The 17,088-nt window shown below is 44.0% G+C and overlaps 1 protein-coding gene across 1 annotated transcript; it reads right to left on the bottom strand.

The window, feature by feature from the left end:
* Positions 1-1,030: 1,030 nt before the first annotated feature.
* LOC117056952 (membrane progestin receptor gamma-B-like) lies at positions 1,031-14,574 on the bottom strand. The gene is made up of 9 exons (XM_033167657.1): positions 14,462-14,574; positions 13,745-13,748; positions 9,141-9,310; positions 7,559-7,764; positions 6,753-6,879; positions 5,215-5,259; positions 3,740-3,836; positions 2,924-3,065; positions 1,031-1,947 (listed from the first exon to the last, which is right to left on the bottom strand). Exons 1-9 carry the CDS (start codon positions 14,572-14,574, stop codon positions 1,712-1,714), a joined length of 1,140 nt encoding a protein of 379 aa, XP_033023548.1. The 3' UTR covers positions 1,031-1,711.
* Between the last annotated feature and the right edge of the window lie 2,514 nt (positions 14,575-17,088).

Genomic DNA, 17,088 nt, shown 5'->3' with positions numbered 1-17,088 from the left:
AAAAAGTTACAGGATTTCAGCAGGAAATTGCAGCAGGAATTGGAATTGAAGCAGCAAGACCACCCCAAAACTTTTGTAGGTACAAATAGTATTGAATGCAGGATTATGTTTGACTACCCCAATAGCATAATGAATTCAAATTATCATGAATGTGCAATAAAAAGAATGTCTGGAGGGGTAGTAGTCTAACCTTGGCAATATACGGTTTTTTAAAACGCTGTATATGGTTCAAACAAACTTAGATCAAACTGTGGTTTCGGGTCCTTGATAACTAAGCACAGTAATGACTGTGTTCTAAAAGAATAAACCAGAGTTTCCTGTGTTTGGAAGGAATGGGAAACTAGAGTTTATTAGAAACTGGAAACGGCAGCTTTCGAGCTTCCCCTGATCATGAACAAGAGAGGAAAAGGGGCACAAGCCTGATACTTGCAGTGGTTTGTTCTCATAATGCTAAAATCAGGAGTAGCCAACATCATGCCTGCCAAATGCTGTTGGACTGCAACTCCCATCAGCCCTAGCCAGTGGTCAGGGATAATGGGAGCTGGAGGGCACCACACTGGGTAAGTCAATGCTAAACCATTGTTGAGCACTAAACCATGGTTGAGGTCTGAACCAAGCAAGATGTGGCTGTGGTTTGGGAGAAGATTGGTTTGGGCAGTGTTTTCCTCTCTACTCTTCAATGAACCCACACAAACTGTCAAGGTGAAGAACAAGTGGCAAATCATGAATAAATGGGTTGGAGGACTCTGTTCAAACACCTCAGAGGCTGAAGGATCAGCAAGTGTGGGGAACCTCTGGCCCACTGCCTAAAATTAGGCCTGACATGAGTCCCAATTCTGCCTGTGAGGTCATTGCCACAAATCCACCAGTCTCATACCTGACATCAGATGTAACATCAGAGGTACAGAAACAGCTGCACAGGGACAATCAGGAGCTTAAAGTGAGCTCCCAACTTTGCCAATCTGGAACCCTCTAAATGTTTCGTCTGTACTAGCTTGGTAAAGGATGCTTTAAAATAAAGACCAAAATATTTGGGTGCAAGTTGAATCTACCTTTCAAAAAGGCATTTATTCAACAATAACTTTGTTTACTGTTACCAAAAAGTGCTTGTGTGATACCCCAGCAGAGGCTATTTACAAAAATATAAACTTCTTTATATAATTTCAAGGAAACCTCATATTATTTCATAACAAGTTTCTGAATTAGAAAGGTATGTACATTAGTATTTTGTGATAGATATGTTACATGTGCTTGGCATTTCAAATAAAGCATAAAGGCATGGAATTATGTTAAAAGGCCACTGTGGCTGCTTTGGCATGAAAGGTGGCCAACATTTCTATGTTACCAGTGCAAACTGGCACATCAAGTTAAATTGCAATCACTATTAAAAAATAATATGGCACAAACTTAAGTGGTTGAAGTTAGAGTTCTCACAGAGTCCTCAGAATTGCAGCCTGGTATTCTAAATGGTCAATCAGGATCAACAAATGAAAAGCTAGATCCCAAATTGGTTAAGTCCTCCAGCTCAAGCTGTAGAAAAACCACAGTACAAAATCATACTCATAATAAAAAAGAATCATTTAAGTCACTTCTCAAATAATATTCACCAAGCCTCATTTGAAGTACCGTAGTTTCTAATTTGTGTTGTACTGCTACTGTTAACTGCAATATACCATAATTTCATTTCGTTTCATTTTGATTTCAACAGGCGTTAGTCCTTGTGCTTGCTTCCTTTCCTGCAGAATTTTGGCATGGAATAGAGCGTTGTTGAGAAAGCAGCAATGATGATCAGATTAACAACGATGGCAGCTGCAAGGGACCCAAAGGTTTGAGAGAAGGATGGAGCCAGCAGCCACTCACGGCGGTTGGCCATGTCAACCAGAAGGGCTTCCATTTGGAAGTGGGTCCCAATGATACCACAGATGTGGAAGAGCTGGTGACTGTGCCCTGTGAGAGATCAAAAGAATACAACACTCAGTATTTCCGTAGGGGGAGCACAACCCCCCCCCCTGCAGTAAAATCAACAAGGAGTCTTATGCTTCTTTGAGGTTTATTATGGAATAAGCTTTTGTGGGCTACTACAGCTACTTCATCAGATGCATGCAGTGTTATTGTGAATTGCAGCAGACCCTCCAAGTATCCCTATTTTCCAGGGATACCCCCAATTTACAGAAGTCGTCCTGGTTTCTTATTTGATCCCGGAATGTCCCGTTTTTCCTTAGGATGTCCCTATTTTCAATGGAGAAATGTTGGAGGGTATGGCCTTATCTGACCCCCAAACCTTCTGAAGGCAGCCTTGTATAGGGGAGTTGTTTAAATGTTTAATGTTTTATCATGTTGTTATATATGTTGGAAGCCACCCAGAGTGGCTGGGGCAACCCAAAAAGATGTGTGGGGTATAAATAATATCATTATGGAATGTGACATCCCTATTTTCATCAGAGAAATGTTGGAGGGTATGACTTATTCCTGTGACTGCAATTTGTTTTAACAGTTGTTATTACTGAATTTTAAATTGTTGTAACATGCCCTACTGCTGAAGGGCAGATAATAGATTTAGATTTAATAATGCATTGTGTTGCTGCTGGTGGTTGTTCTGTAATAATTAGTATTATACAAAGTGTCTTGCTGCCCAGCTCTGGGGTTTTGCACTTTACCATGGATGGGAGATTATAAATCAAGCATCCTAATGACTCTGAAGTGGTTCCTTTGTTTCTCTGAATCCAGAACAAGTTGCCCTCCTCCAACAGGGCAGCTCTCAATTCCTTGCATCTGTTATTCCCTTTCTCAGGTGGAACAGCTTTATGTTATCAGTTGCCAATATCTGCTGAAATCCACCAAAATTCTGATGCTGTGCAACCCACCCACCCCGTTCATTTCAGAAGGGCCTGCAAGGAGGAGAGCAGCCCCTTGTTGTTCTCACCAATGTAGTCAAAGAGTCCAGGGGCCAGCCGCTCCGGCAGGTGTGTCGTAAAAAGGAAACAGGTGAGCCAGGCAAATACAGTGTGCTTGAGGTGGATTGGAATAACGCTTTCTGTGCAACTTCTTGCAGCGCATAAGTACAGCTGTGGCATAGAAAGGAAAGCATTTAGATGCCTAAGAAATCGGGGAGGGAATACATAGAAGATAGCCTTCCTCAACCTGGTTTCCTCCAGGCTTTTTAGACTACAGCTCTCTTCAGTCCCTCCCATTACAGCCATAAGGTGCAAGGGCTGATGGGAATTATAGCCCAAAACACCTGGAGAACACTCCTTGTTTAGCCCAATTATAGCCAGCTCCTTGTTTAGCCCAATTATAGCCAGCATGGTACCCTCCTTCCAGACACTGTAGGAAAGTCGAGAAATTCCAGCATAATCACAAATCTGTATTTGTCTACTCACAATGTAAACCCCACTGAATTTAATAGGAATTGGGGCACAGCAGCTTATTGTGGATTTAGTGCTGACTGTTCATGCATGGAAGTCGTTTTCAGCACCCACATAATGTTCTCTCTGAAAGGTAACCCCATATTTTTATTCTTTTAATCTGGATTTACTGTTTCTGTATGTGTGCTTCTTAACTCGTTTTCTTATCAGATTCTCCATGGAAAGGACAAATTCAGATTAAATGGGAAATAATGAGGAAGCCCCCTTATTCCCAGGAAAGCGTGGCAGCCTAGAACACCTATACAGCAGCCATGCATTATGTTATGAATAAAACACAGCAGACTGAGGGAAACTGTTCTTAAAGCCATACATACCCTGTAGAAGAGAGGGATGCTGTCGAACATGTAAGGATGAGCAAAGGCGAATGTGCGAATTGTTTTGCTGAACTTTGGCTGCTCCATTTCATTGAACCTGAATAAATTTTCAAAACATATATGTGAACGAGCAGAGTGCACAAGTCTGGTTTGCAGAACACAGAGTGTGTAAGGCATGGTGGGTGGGGTCTTGGCTTTGTCTCCCATTCTTATCTAAGCTTTCCACATCCTCACATGACACAGAGGGAATTTCTGCAATTTACTTATACTTAGATGTGTATCCCATCAAGACCTGCATGCTTTGGGGCCAGAATGGCATTACCTTGGCACCAAAATGCTAAAGCTATGCAAACATTGCCTAGGCACAGACCAATCCACACTGTGCACAGCCCCAATGACCTTTTCCCCGCTCAGGTGGTTAGGAAGCCTTAGTTCAACTCAACTGATTCAAGCTTATAAAGAAGGGAACAATCAAAGCACAAGAGGCCAAAGAAAATACTTGGAACTCAAATAAATAATTTTAATTATTGGTGGGCGCGGTTGGTTGTTTTCATTTTACACTGAGCTCTTACAGATGACCCATTTGTTAAGCCGTCACCCCGATTTCTTTTGTATAAAATTTGTGTGGAGCCGGTTATACAACAACACTGTTAGTCTAATGTTCAAATTCTGATCTGATTGCACGGGAGTTATATGATCTTGCCGTTATACCACACTTTCTAGTGTGGTCTCCTGTCACTTTTCTTAGAAAAAAAAAATTATGGTTGTTTTTTTAAAAAAAGAAAAAGTGGGTTTATTGTGCAAGAACCCTACATCCACTTCAGCTGTGCAATTTTGGCATATCATGGAACCTGTGAGCAGTTTCCCAACTGATGAATTGCCCAAACATGTTACATTACAGGATGTATCCAAACCACCCTGCACTGAGGGTGGTCCAAAAGTCAAGTAGCATAAGAAAAATCCTCACTTCACTGATCTCTATAATCCAAGCTTGGACATTGCTTTATGAAGCCTGAATTTTGAACCATCAATCCAAGGCCTCTTCATCCTGATTTAGGTCATCTGTTTGGCAGAATGCATGGAAAACACGGGACAGAGCGTCACCAGCAGGATGTGGGCAAAGAAAGTGGAAATTGAAGTGAAAACTACATGCCAAGCGGATGCAGCAAAGCCAGCTGACCATTGGACCAAAAGGAAGCCTTCAAAAATGTATAATCAACTTTTAATTTTCCGTTTGCACCTTTAAGCAGCTGCTGATATTAGCTATCCCCACCACCACTATGATCACTGATTAGGCACCTGGGTTAGTACTGGAAGAAGACTGATTTGTTCCCAATTCAGAGTCCATATTGACATGGGTGACATATTGACTATTGGCCACCAAGTGTCGTCAATTAGGTGGAATCACTGTTTTGGTTGTCAGTGTCTCCTGCCTGCTTTCCAATCTACACCTCAATTGAGAGGGCCCATATTACCTTTCTATGCCGCCACTGTTATAATGGAAATAGGGAAGGCCGAGCCTGTTGGTTACATACAGTAAGTTTGCATGAGAAAAATGCAGAAATAAATACTTGGACATGCTTGTATAAATGGCATGTATCTTATTGCCAGTCTAGCCTAACTCAGTGCTTTGAATAAGAACATAAAGAGAGTCTGCCGGATCCAGACAATGACCCACCTTGTCCAGCATCCTGTTCTCACAGTGGCCAACCAGATGCCCCAGTGGGAAGCCCAGAGGCAGGATCTGAGCACAAGAGCCCTCTCCCCTCCTGCGGTTTCCAGCAACTGGTATTCAGAAGCATTGCTGCCTCCAACTGTGGAGGCATAGTTATTGTAGCTAATAGCCATCAACAGCTTTCTCCTTGATGAACAAAGGAGCAACTCCTATAGGCTCAGGTCCCTTTGCCCCCCCCTAAAATATTTGAGGGGACCAGGCCCTCAAAAAGTTGATGAACACTGCCATTCAAATGGGGTGTATGCACCATGTCATGTGATCAATTATGCAGGTGGGGCTTACCCCCCCCCCCATATTTTATCCAAGTTGGCACCCCATGCATGAATGGGTCTAATCCCTTTTTAATCCCTCGGCCAGTAAAGCGAGATGAGCGCCGCAACCCCAGAGTCGTCCGTGACTGGACCTAATGGTCAGGGGTCCCTTTACCTTTAGTTGGCTTTAATGTTCTGATTATGCAGACAATGTCCACAAGTATTGACTTTTTTCTTTAAAAAGAGGTACACCCCCCCTCATTAAAATATTAGAATTGGAGAGTTGCAAGGGACTCAAAGCATCATCTATTCTGTTCCAACCACTTGCAAATCTGCCTTATCACTTTGAAAATGAGTATATATCAGTGCTTCTCCCTGATCCAATCTTAACAAAGCATCACCCGACTCAGTATGCTCACCACCTCTGACAGGCCAAGATCTCCCTCCCTCCCTCCCTGTGTTTGAATGCTACTTCATCACCCTCAACAGGGTGCATCAGAGATGTGGTGGGCACACTAGACGATGTGGGGAGAGGCTTATTGTCATTCCCCTGACATGTATGAGGTGGATCAGGGAGAGGAAGCATCAAGTCCAGCCCAGAGTGTTGAATTTATTCAGGTACCATCCTCCCTCACTACTCGCATATCATAAAATCCCTTGAGGTGGGGGCCCTATATTTATTTCCTTGTGTTACTCAGGAAATCACCCATCTACATAAGGGATAGCCAACATGACACTTCCAGATGTTGTTAGTCTCCAACTCCCTTCAGCTCCAGCCTGTCAGGGATGGTGGGAGGCCAATGCCATCTGGGGGGCGCCAGGTTGGCAAAGGTTGCTGGCTGGGGCTGATTGGAATTGCGGTCTGATATTGACAGTGCTATTGAAATAGAAAACAATAAAAAATGGGGTGGGGGTGGGGCTGCTTTCTAGTGTAATTGACTCAGTTCCAGAATAAATATTATTCTCCCCAACCCAGGATGGCACATTCCGAACTGCATTCCCATCGCAGAGAGGAAGCCGTCAATACCTGGAATAGCAGGAGAGGCTTGTGCCCACAACTGTGTTGAGCACAGCAGTGGAGACGTAGTAATGGTGGAATGTGCTGCCAATCCATTCTTCGGGGAAAACGTAGGCAGAATAAGCAATGGCAGAGCCTAAAGGGATAAAGCAGACCCCACAACTCTATCAGACAACCTGCATTTCCACAGACACCTCACCGCTTCCCCCCAATGCTAAACTTGTGTGGCGCATGACAATCATTTTCTAACCAAAATGGACCACACAAACTAAAAAGTCCCAGGTTCAATTCCTGGCAGCCTTTCTAGGAGGAGACCCCAGCCTGAAACCTTAGAGAGCTGCTGCCAGTCAGTGTAGACAGTCCCGAGCTAGATGGACTAAGGGCTTGCCCTCATTTCCTCTTGTCCCGCTGCTTTCCTCCAGGAAAAACCACTCTTTAGAGCTCAATTGAAGCAAATAGCAATTTGGGTTTTCTCCAGATTGAAGTTTGCTCTGACTTAGCACCGAAAAATGGCTTTTCACTGGGGAAGGAGCGGGGCAAAGAGGAAACCAATTGGCCCCGTGCTTTCTAAGTGTGGACAAGCCCGAATTGCTTTGACTCCTTACAAGGTTGCTTCCTCTGTTCCTATGATGCACAGGCAACCACATTCCCTGCAGCACTCGGAGCCATAGCTGCGGTGCCCTCTGCGGGGAACGACACATTCTCTTTGCGGCAAAATGCTGCGGTTTGCTCATTAGGAAAAATGCATTAATCTTCCTGCTGCAAAAGGAACACACCTCAAGTCAAGGCTCTGATACATTGGATAGCACTCTCACCTAAGCTGTACAGGGCTAGGGCACCGTAATCAAAGAAGTAGCAGATGTGCCTGGCCCTGCTGGACATGGTGCTGAACGTGTGAGCGATGCTGGATGTCAGCGGGTAGATGCAGCAGGTGACCATGTAAGCCAGAAAGGGCCAGGTGTATGAGTCCCTCCAGACATCCAAGGTGTAGATTAAGGCAGAAAGCTTCCATAGGAAGTACCTGGAAGGCAGAAAAGCCAATTAACTAGTGGCAGCAGTCTTGCAGCTTACCTTAAGAAGATAAGAAGAGTCCGCTGGCTCAGGCCAATGGCCCATCTAGTCCAGCACCCTGTTCTCCCAATGGTCACCCAGATGCCCGTGGGAAACCAGCAGGCAGGATCTGAGCACAAGAGCCCTCTCCCCTCCTGCAGTTACCAGCAACTGGCATTCAGAAGCATCGCTGCCAACTACTGTGGTGGCAAAGCATAGCCATCATGGCTAGCAGCTTCAATAGCTCTCCTCTGTGATTTTGTCCAATCCTCTTTTAAAGGCATCTAGGTTTGTGGCCATCATTGCCTCCAGTGGGAGAGAGTTCCATAGTTTAATTCTGTGCTGCATGGGGACAACCTTTCTTTTTTTCCTCTGCCTGAATCTTCCTACATTCAGCTTCATAGGGCGTCCACAAGTTCTGGTGCTATGAAAGAGAGAAAACAACTTTTCTCTATGCACTTTGTCCAAAATTAGGAGGTTTCTTCATCCAGTGGCCCAGAGAGATGCCACTGCGGGTATCTTTCTAAGAGCTCATCCACATGGGCATATGTTGTGGGGGGGGGCAGGCTTCATGTTGTGAGGGGCGGAACCTTAGTTATTTAACTAACTGATTTGTATTGATTTACTTGATGGGGGCGGGGCACAGCTGCATTCTGTCCTGCATTTCTAGACACAGGTCCAAGATTTCCAAATCTGTGTCCGAGCAGGGTTTTTTTTCTTCCGCTGCCTTCCCCAGGAAAACCCATCTTTTGGCACTGAATGCAGCAAAGTTCATTGGGTCTCCAATTCAGCAGTAAAACATGGGGTCTCTAGGGGAAAGTGGCGAGGGGGGTGGGAACCACGCTCAGACACTGACCTGGAAATCACAGACCTGTGCCTAGCACGGCACAAAAGGAAGTGTGGATGAGTCCTAAGAAATGATAGCTACCTCCAAATATCTTCAGGGCTGTCCTATGGCAGATGGAGCAAGCTTGTTTTCTGCTGCTCCAGAGGGGAGGACCCAAAGCAATGGATTACAATTACAAGAGAATCCAACTACACATTCAGAACTTTCTGACAGTAAGAGCTGTTTGACAGTGGAACAGAGCTCCTTAGAAGGTGGTGGTTTGTTTTTAAAACAGTGGTTAGAGGCCCATCTGTCAGGGATTCTTTAAGCTGTGATTCCAGCACTGCAGGGGGTTGATGAACCTCAGGGTCCCTTCCAACTCTACAATCCTTTGATTCTATGAGTTTATGAAATGGTACACAGCCTTAAATCAAAAGCCCACAGCTCCTTTGAGGCCATTGTCAAGGAACGCAGCTCCTCCTTTTATTATATTTCAGTTGCACCGACTGATCATCACATACCAGGCAGGCAGAAAATGCGTCCAAATATTCACAGTTTCATTTGTCATTTGGAAAAGGCTGACGATGCAATCTGTTGCGGAACTTCTCGGGTGACGGTACCCAAAAAGAATGCCCTTCTCTCGGAAAACCTGCAGGTGGACAGCCAACAAATTGGAGATGAACCAAATTTGCTACAACTTGCATAGTTCACAGCCAACCTCGATAGTCCTAAGTGGGAGAGGAGGGCTAGGGAGCTCCAGCAACAACGACAGGACTGCAGGAGATTAATTTTGAAACTTTCATGGTTTCTTGAAGACTGGTTAAAAGCTTTCAAAGAACATAAACTAGGACTGAAACCAGTGCCCTGGATGCAGAGCGAACAGGGCAGTGTAGATCAGTGGTTCCCAAACTCCGCCCCCCTTCTATAAACTGTATTCCTACCCTTCTCCACAAAAAGCATTCTTCAGAATAGTGGTTTGCATAACCCTTCAAAGAAGATAACAACACAATAAAAGTCAAAACAGTAACAATTAATTGCAATTTTTTTCCAAAACTCAGTTAAAACTATTTAATGTCAACAAAATAAACTTGATCCAGTCATACCAGCTTTTTGAAATCTGATTGTCATTTACACCTCCAGTGCCTCCCTGTCGCCCCCTTGCCTCTTAGCACAACCCCCCCCCCCCCGAATCCTAGCATCTGCTAGGGAGTGGTACCCACCCTCTTTGGGAACCACCGATGTAAAGAGCCTAGAAAATGCAGGCCAGATGTTTCAAGCTTGCTGCTGTGTTTTTGCTTTGGAAATGTCCACCAGATGTCTCCACCACCACAATTATGAACACAACTTCTAATAAAAGTTCTTTCTGTTTGCTGGACTCAGTGATCACTCATTAAGACTTTAGTTTTATTCAGAAGTAAGTGTTGTAGATTTGGGGAGGGGGGCACTTAATCCCTGAGAGGGATTCCTTTAGTTCTGTTGAAGAAAACTCAGCGTCAGAAAACTCAGAGTCACCTGGCACATGAAAAGGCTGGCATGTTCGCAGCATAAAATTTTGTGGGCCGCATGCAGCTGGGTGGCATTTGCTGGGCTCACATTTTTCAATAGCAATCTACTCATTTGTACTTCCTGAACCAAAATGCAGCTTTCCTCCGAAGTCTCAAGCTATCCAAATGTTGCAATGCAGCCCAGAAGCCATTAAAATATTTTAAACAGTAAGTATTAGAGGAAAAGTGCTTACAAAAAATGTGTACATTAAGTGAAAATGACTTTGAAAAAAATGCATTGGATCAGGGGAAATACATGCAAAAATCTGCACCATTTTCCACATGGGCTTTAAAAAGACAAGTTTGCCAACTTGTGAGGGCAGAGAGACTTTCTGTTCCTCATCAGGCAATGGCGTTCCCCCTGCCGTGCCCCACCTAGCCTTTCCCAGACTATGATTTTAAGAGCGGTGGCGGCGGCGGCAGCAGCAGCAACTGGGAACAGTTCAGGGGTATTTCAAATAAAATAGTTTTATAAGTTGTGCTTAATTTGATCCTTTTACATGGTTTTGTATGTTTTGTGGTATTTTATGCATTGTGACTTTTATTGATTATAGATTGGAAATTCTTTACTGTGGTTGAACTGTTTAATTATTATATGCTGTTGTTTAATTTTACTGTTTACTATTAGATTCCGGTGGATTGTTGAATGTTGCTTGGTTTGATATAAGTTGTTTATTTTAAAGTTATAGTGACTTTTATGTTGGAACAGATTGTTACTAGTAATGTTTGATGTTTTATTATGTTTTTATGTTTTGGAAGCCACCCAGAGTGGCTTGGGCAACTCAGCCAGATGGGCAGGGTATAAATGAATTATATCATCATCATCATCATTTCAAAAATGGGATAATATCAACTTAAAATTGAAAAGGACAGGTGTGTCCATTCCTCTGCAGACCCTACTTTCAGTTACGAAGGAGCCACCCAGGTCTGTAGGCATGCCGTGTGCCCTCATGAGACCCTCAGAAGAAGAAAGGCGTTGTTTAGAAAGCCACGCCAAATGCAAATCTGAGTGGCAGCTAGTACTCTGCAGAACAGAAATGGAGAATACAGAATTCAGTCTGTATAGGTGTGACCCTCTCCTGCCTAGCAGCCACCGATGAATAAGCAAAGCAAGTTCAATAGGCTAGCTAAACCAACACCTCAAGAGGTCTTTTCTGTCCGGGTCACGGAGGTCACTTACGTAGCAACTCGAGGTATAACTGTGTAAGAATCTAACCTTCTTTTCCTTTGCCTTTTGTCACTGTGGAAAAAGCTAGTAACACTTTTTTGTAACACAGTTTAGAGATATGCCCCTGATTAAGTTAAGTAGCATGCATAGATTATATAGTTGCTTGTTTAGAGCATTTGTTCCCTGCTTTTCAGCCAAAAAGGCACCTACAGCAGCTTACATGGTCAACTAAAAACACAGAAATTCCTTCCAGTAGTACCTTAGAGACCAACTAAGTTTGTTATTGGTATGAGCTTTCATGTGCAGGCACACTTCTTCAGATACACTGAAACAGAAGTCACCAGACCCTTATTATAGTGAGAGAGTGGGAGGGAGTATTACTCAGAAGGGTGGTGGGAATGGGTGATTGGCTGATAGGTGTGGAAAACCTGTTGAAGACTGTTAACAATTGGTCTTACAGGAAAAAGCAAGGGGTGAGATGGCTAAAGATAGCTTTGTCATGTATGAGATAAGAATCCAATGTCTTTGTTCAGACCAGGTCTCTCCATGGTTTTAAGTTTGGTAATTAGTTGCAATTCAGCAACTTCTCTTTCCAGTCTATTTTTTGAAATTGCTTTGTAGTAAGACAGCTACTTTGAGATCTTGTATAGAATGTCCTGGGAGACTGGAATGTTCTCCTACTGGTTTCTCTGTCTTGTGATTCCTGATATCAGATTTATGTCCATTTATCCTTTGGCGTAGGGTTTGGCCTGTTTGTCCAATATAGAGAGCTGAAAGGAACTGTTGGCATTTGATGGCATACACAATGTTAGAAGATGAGAAATTAAATAGTGCTGAGATGGTATGTTTGATGTTGTTGGGGCCAGTAATGGTGTTGTCTGGGTGTATGTGGCAGCAAAGTTGGCATCTGGGTTTATTGCAGGCTCTGGTACCATTGTCCATGTTAAGTCCTGTTGTTGTATTATTGTGGGTGAGGAGTTGTTTAAGATTAGGTGGCTGTCTGTAGGCGATGAAAGGTCTTCCTCCCAGAGCTTGAGAAAGAGAACTGTTATTGTCTAGGAAAGGTTGTAGATCTCTGAGTACTAAAAAGAGAAGACTATAGACTGGAAAGAGAAGTTGCAGAATTGCAACTAATTACCAAACTTATTAGTTGCAATTTAGCAACTTCTCCAGTCTATAGTCTTTTTCTTCACCCACGTGGGTGGCGCTGTGGGTTAAACCAGAGCCTAGGGCTTGCTGATCAGAAGGTCAGCGGTTTGAATCCCCGTGACGGAGTGAGCTCCCGTTGCTCAGTCCCAGCTCCTGCCCACCTAGCAGTTTGAAAGCATGTCAAAGTGCAAGTAGATAAATAGGTACCGCTCCAGCGGGAAGGTAAACGGCGTTTCCGTGCACTGCTCTGGTTTGCCAGAAGCTGCTTAATCATGCTGGCCACATGACCCGGAAGGCCAGTAACGCGAGATGAGTGCCGCAACCCCAGAGTCGGCCATGACTGGACCTAATGGCCAGGGGTTCCTTTACCTTTACCAAACTTAAAACCATGGATAGACCTGGTCTGAACAAAGACATTGGATTCTTATCTCATTATACATGACAAAGCTATCTTTTGCCATCTCACCCCTTGCTTTTTCCTGTAAGACCAATTGCAGTCGTTAACAGGTTTTCCACACCTATCAGCCAAATACCCATTCCCACCACCCTTCTGAGTAATACCCCTTCCCACTCTCTCACTATATATAAAGGTCTGGTGACTTCTGTTTCAGTGTATCTGAAGAAGTGTGCATGCACACGAAAGCTCATACCAAGAACAAACTTAGTTGGTCTCTAAGGTGCTACTGGAAGGAATTTTTTAATTTTATTTTGTTTTGACTATGGCAGACACAGCTACCTACCTGTAACTAAAAACACAGAGTCTCTGCCTACAACAGAGGTAGGCAACCTAAGGCCCAGGGGCCGGTCCAGGAAACAGTGTGTTTTTACATGGGTAGAATGTGTCCTTTTATTTAAATGCATCTCTGGGTTATTTGTGGGGCATAGGAATTTGTTCATTTTTTCCCTTCAAAATATAGTCCGGCCCACCACATGGTCTGAGGGACGGTGGGCCGGCCCACAGCTGAAAAAGGTTGCTGGCCCCTGGGCCTACAACCTTACAGTCTTAAATACATGTCACAAAAGGGACTGAGGAACAAAGACAGGGGAGGAAATAAAACAAACTCAGGCACCAATTCTTGTAAGTCTATTAGTAGCTCTTACTATGGCTAGCTAGAACAGAAACAGTTTGGGGCCAGATACAGCCCAGTTCCAATCTCTCCTGTTAAGACAGCCTGCTACCAAGCAATACAGCAATACAAATACAAGAGAGAGAATTTTTATTTGATATACAGGTTATAAAGAGTGAGAGAGATTATATGCATACACATCTGAGAATTTTTTCAATGTTATTTCATTTATGAATCACTTCTCACAAGTAGGTAGCCATGTTGGTCTGCCAGTCAAAACAAAATTTAAAAAGATTTATTTTGTTTTTACTTCTCACAAGGCATCCCAAAGCAATTTTCAATATAATTACTTAAGCAGAACAGTTACATAGATAATAGTGCTAAAACCATTCCATATATAAATCAATTCAAATCTAAAACAGATACCAACTGGGTATCTCTCTCTCTCTCTCTCTCTCTCTCTCTCACACACACACACACACACAAAAGATTTTATATACACACAAGTAATTTTTAGTCTTTTTAATGTGTTCATTGTGTTTCAAATTGCTGCTAGCCATCATATCTGTAAATCTCACTGAGACAGTGCTTTAGAAGGCAATTAATTACAATAATAGGCATCTATATAAACATATGTGTGTATATGTTAAAACATCTTAATTTAAACAAGTCTACCCAGATACACAAAACAATGATCTGTATTCTAATCTGTTTGTCGCTGCTTTTTAATTTTTTTCAAGATACAGATAATAAATGCAGGTAAGTACAGTATCTCAGACGTGAATCTGCACGATACAAGGGCGCTTTTGTTCGAGGAAAATAGTAAGGGAAAGAGGAAGGGAGGGATAACTTTAAAGGGAGGGCCGGGGGGCCCTCTAACTAGGCGCCACTCCACCTCGCCCCGGGTAACTCACGCGGCCGCCTTCATCTCGCCGAGGCCGCCCCGCTCGTCCTTCTTTTTCTCTCTCTCGCAGCCCTCTTGGCGAAGGTTCGGTTTGAACGTTCCCTCCCGCTTCCCAGCATCCATTGCGCGGCCCGCTGTTATTCAAATCCAACCAATCAGGATGGAGCTAGGGAGGGAAGGGGCGGGGACAGGACAGCGGCCCTTCGCCGCCTTCAGCCTTCACTCCTCCTTCTGCTGTCACCACCTCCTTGCTTATTGGCCCTTGTTTCTTTGTGTGGCGTCGTGGCGCGAGTTTTTTACCTCACAAAGCAGCGCGCGGGAAGGGAGGGAGACCAACCGCCTCGTCTCCATGGAAACGGAAAAGCCAAGCGAGCTCAGGCCTTAACGAAGCGGGCTAGGCCCCAGTGTGCAAATCTGGTTATGAACGTAGAAAAGACTCAATAGGGACTGCTGCGACGATAATACAGTAAGTGAACTCCCTCCCTCTCACATACACAAAATTTCTCCCGATGAAAATAGGGACGTCCCATTTCATAATGATAATTTTACTTTTTAAAACCCACACATTCCTACTAGGTTGTCTCAGCCACTCTGGGCAGCTTCCAGCATATATAAACTTCCCTATGCTGTACAGGATTGCCTTCAGACGGCTTGGGGGTCATATAAGGCCATATCCTCCAACATTTCTCCGATGAAAATAGGGACATCCTAAGGAAAAGCGGGACATTCCGGGATCAAATCAGAAACCGGGAGGCTTCTGTCAAGCAGAGATGTCCCTGGACACTTGGAGGATCTGCTCTCTCACACACTCACATATATATATATATTCTGTGATAAATGCTTCACAAGACTGTTGTTTTTGGTGTAAAGTAATGTCAACACACATTTCTCCATCCCACCATCTCAGAGCCTTTACAGGGTTAGGAGGTCTGGCTGTTTAGGTGACCATAGGTGCCAGCTCCCTGGGGCCCTGGGTGCCCAAGCACCCACAAAATTCCCCATGAAGGGGCTGGGCACCCACAAATTTTAATGTCATGGTCCCACAGTTGCGGAGCCAAGCTGGCACTCCTGTAGATTACTTTCTTGATGGAAGATTCAGAAGCAACAAAAAGCCCTTCTGCACTTGGCACATAGTTAAACTACAGAACTTGCTCCCAAAAGATGTAGGGATGGTGACCACCAACTTGGATGGCTTTGCCAGATGGTTAGACAACTTTGTGGAGGAGAGGGTTACCAATGGCTACTAGCCATGATGGCTGTGCCCAACTTCCACAGTGGGAGGCAGTATGCTTTTGAATACTGGTTGCTGGAAATCTCAGGAGGAGAAGGTGCTATTGGACTTAGGGCCTGCTTCGGGGCTTCTCATTGTGGCATCTCTTTAGTCAAAGCAAAAACAGGATGCTGGACTAGATGGGCCGTTGGCCTGATCCAGCAGCCAGGCTTCAGCAGCCATAGCAGTCAGGAAAAAAAGGTTATAAAATGGATGGTTTCAGATACCTTCATATAAATCAACCTGTTGCACAGTGCCTGAGTGTTGGCTTTATTCTGCTTGTTTGTTTTGTGATGCTTCCCCAGTGCTGCCCCATTATTGCTGTCCAGTGGGGCTGCAGTCCACTAAAAGCAGGACAAAATAAACCAGAACATTTTGTGGTATAAAAAGTTACAGGATTTCAGCAGGAAATTGCAGCAGGAATTGGAATTGAAGCAGCAAGACCACCCCAAAACTTTTGTAGGTACAAATAGTATTGAATGCAGGATTATGTTTGACTACCCCAATAGCATAATGAATTCAAATTATCATGAATGTGCAATAAAAAGAATGTCTGGAGGGGTAGTAGTCTAACCTTGGCAATATACGGTTTTTTAAAACGCTGTATATGGTTCAAACAAACTTAGATCAAACTGTGGTTTCGGGTCCTTGATAACTAAGCACAGTAATGACTGTGTTCTAAAAGAATAAACCAGAGTTTCCTGTGTTTGGAAGGAATGGGAAACTAGAGTTTATTAGAAACTGGAAACGGCAGCTTTCGAGCTTCCCCTGATCATGAACAAGAGAGGAAAAGGGGCACAAGCCTGATACTTGCAGTGGTTTGTTCTCATAATGCTAAAATCAGGAGTAGCCAACATCATGCCTGCCAAATGCTGTTGGACTGCAACTCCCATCAGCCCTAGCCAGTGGTCAGGGATAATGGGAGCTGGAGGGCACCACACTGGGTAAGTCAATGCTAAACCATTGTTGAGCACTAAACCATGGTTGAGGTCTGAACCAAGCAAGATGTGGCTGTGGTTTGGGAGAAGATTGGTTTGGGCAGTGTTTTCCTCTCTACTCTTCAATGAACCCACACAAACTGTCAAGGTGAAGAACAAGTGGCAAATCATGAATAAATGGGTTGGAGGACTCTGTTCAAACACCTCAGAGGCTGAAGGATCAGCAAGTGTGGGGAACCTCTGGCCCACTGCCTAAAATTAGGCCTGACATGAGTCCCAATTCTGCCTGTGAGGTCATTGCCACAAATCCACCAGTCTCATACCTGACATCAGATGTAACATCAGAGGTACAGAAACAGCTGCACAGGGACAATCAGGAGCTTAAAGTGAGCTCCCAACTTTGCCAATCTGGAACCCTCTAAATGTTTC

This window comes from Lacerta agilis, chromosome 13 (genome assembly GCF_009819535.1).
Source record: "Lacerta agilis isolate rLacAgi1 chromosome 13, rLacAgi1.pri, whole genome shotgun sequence".
Classification (NCBI taxonomy): Eukaryota; Metazoa; Chordata; class Lepidosauria; order Squamata; family Lacertidae; genus Lacerta; species Lacerta agilis.
Note: the sequence above shows the minus strand (reverse complement) of the source record. Positions and strands in the feature narration are given on the sequence as shown.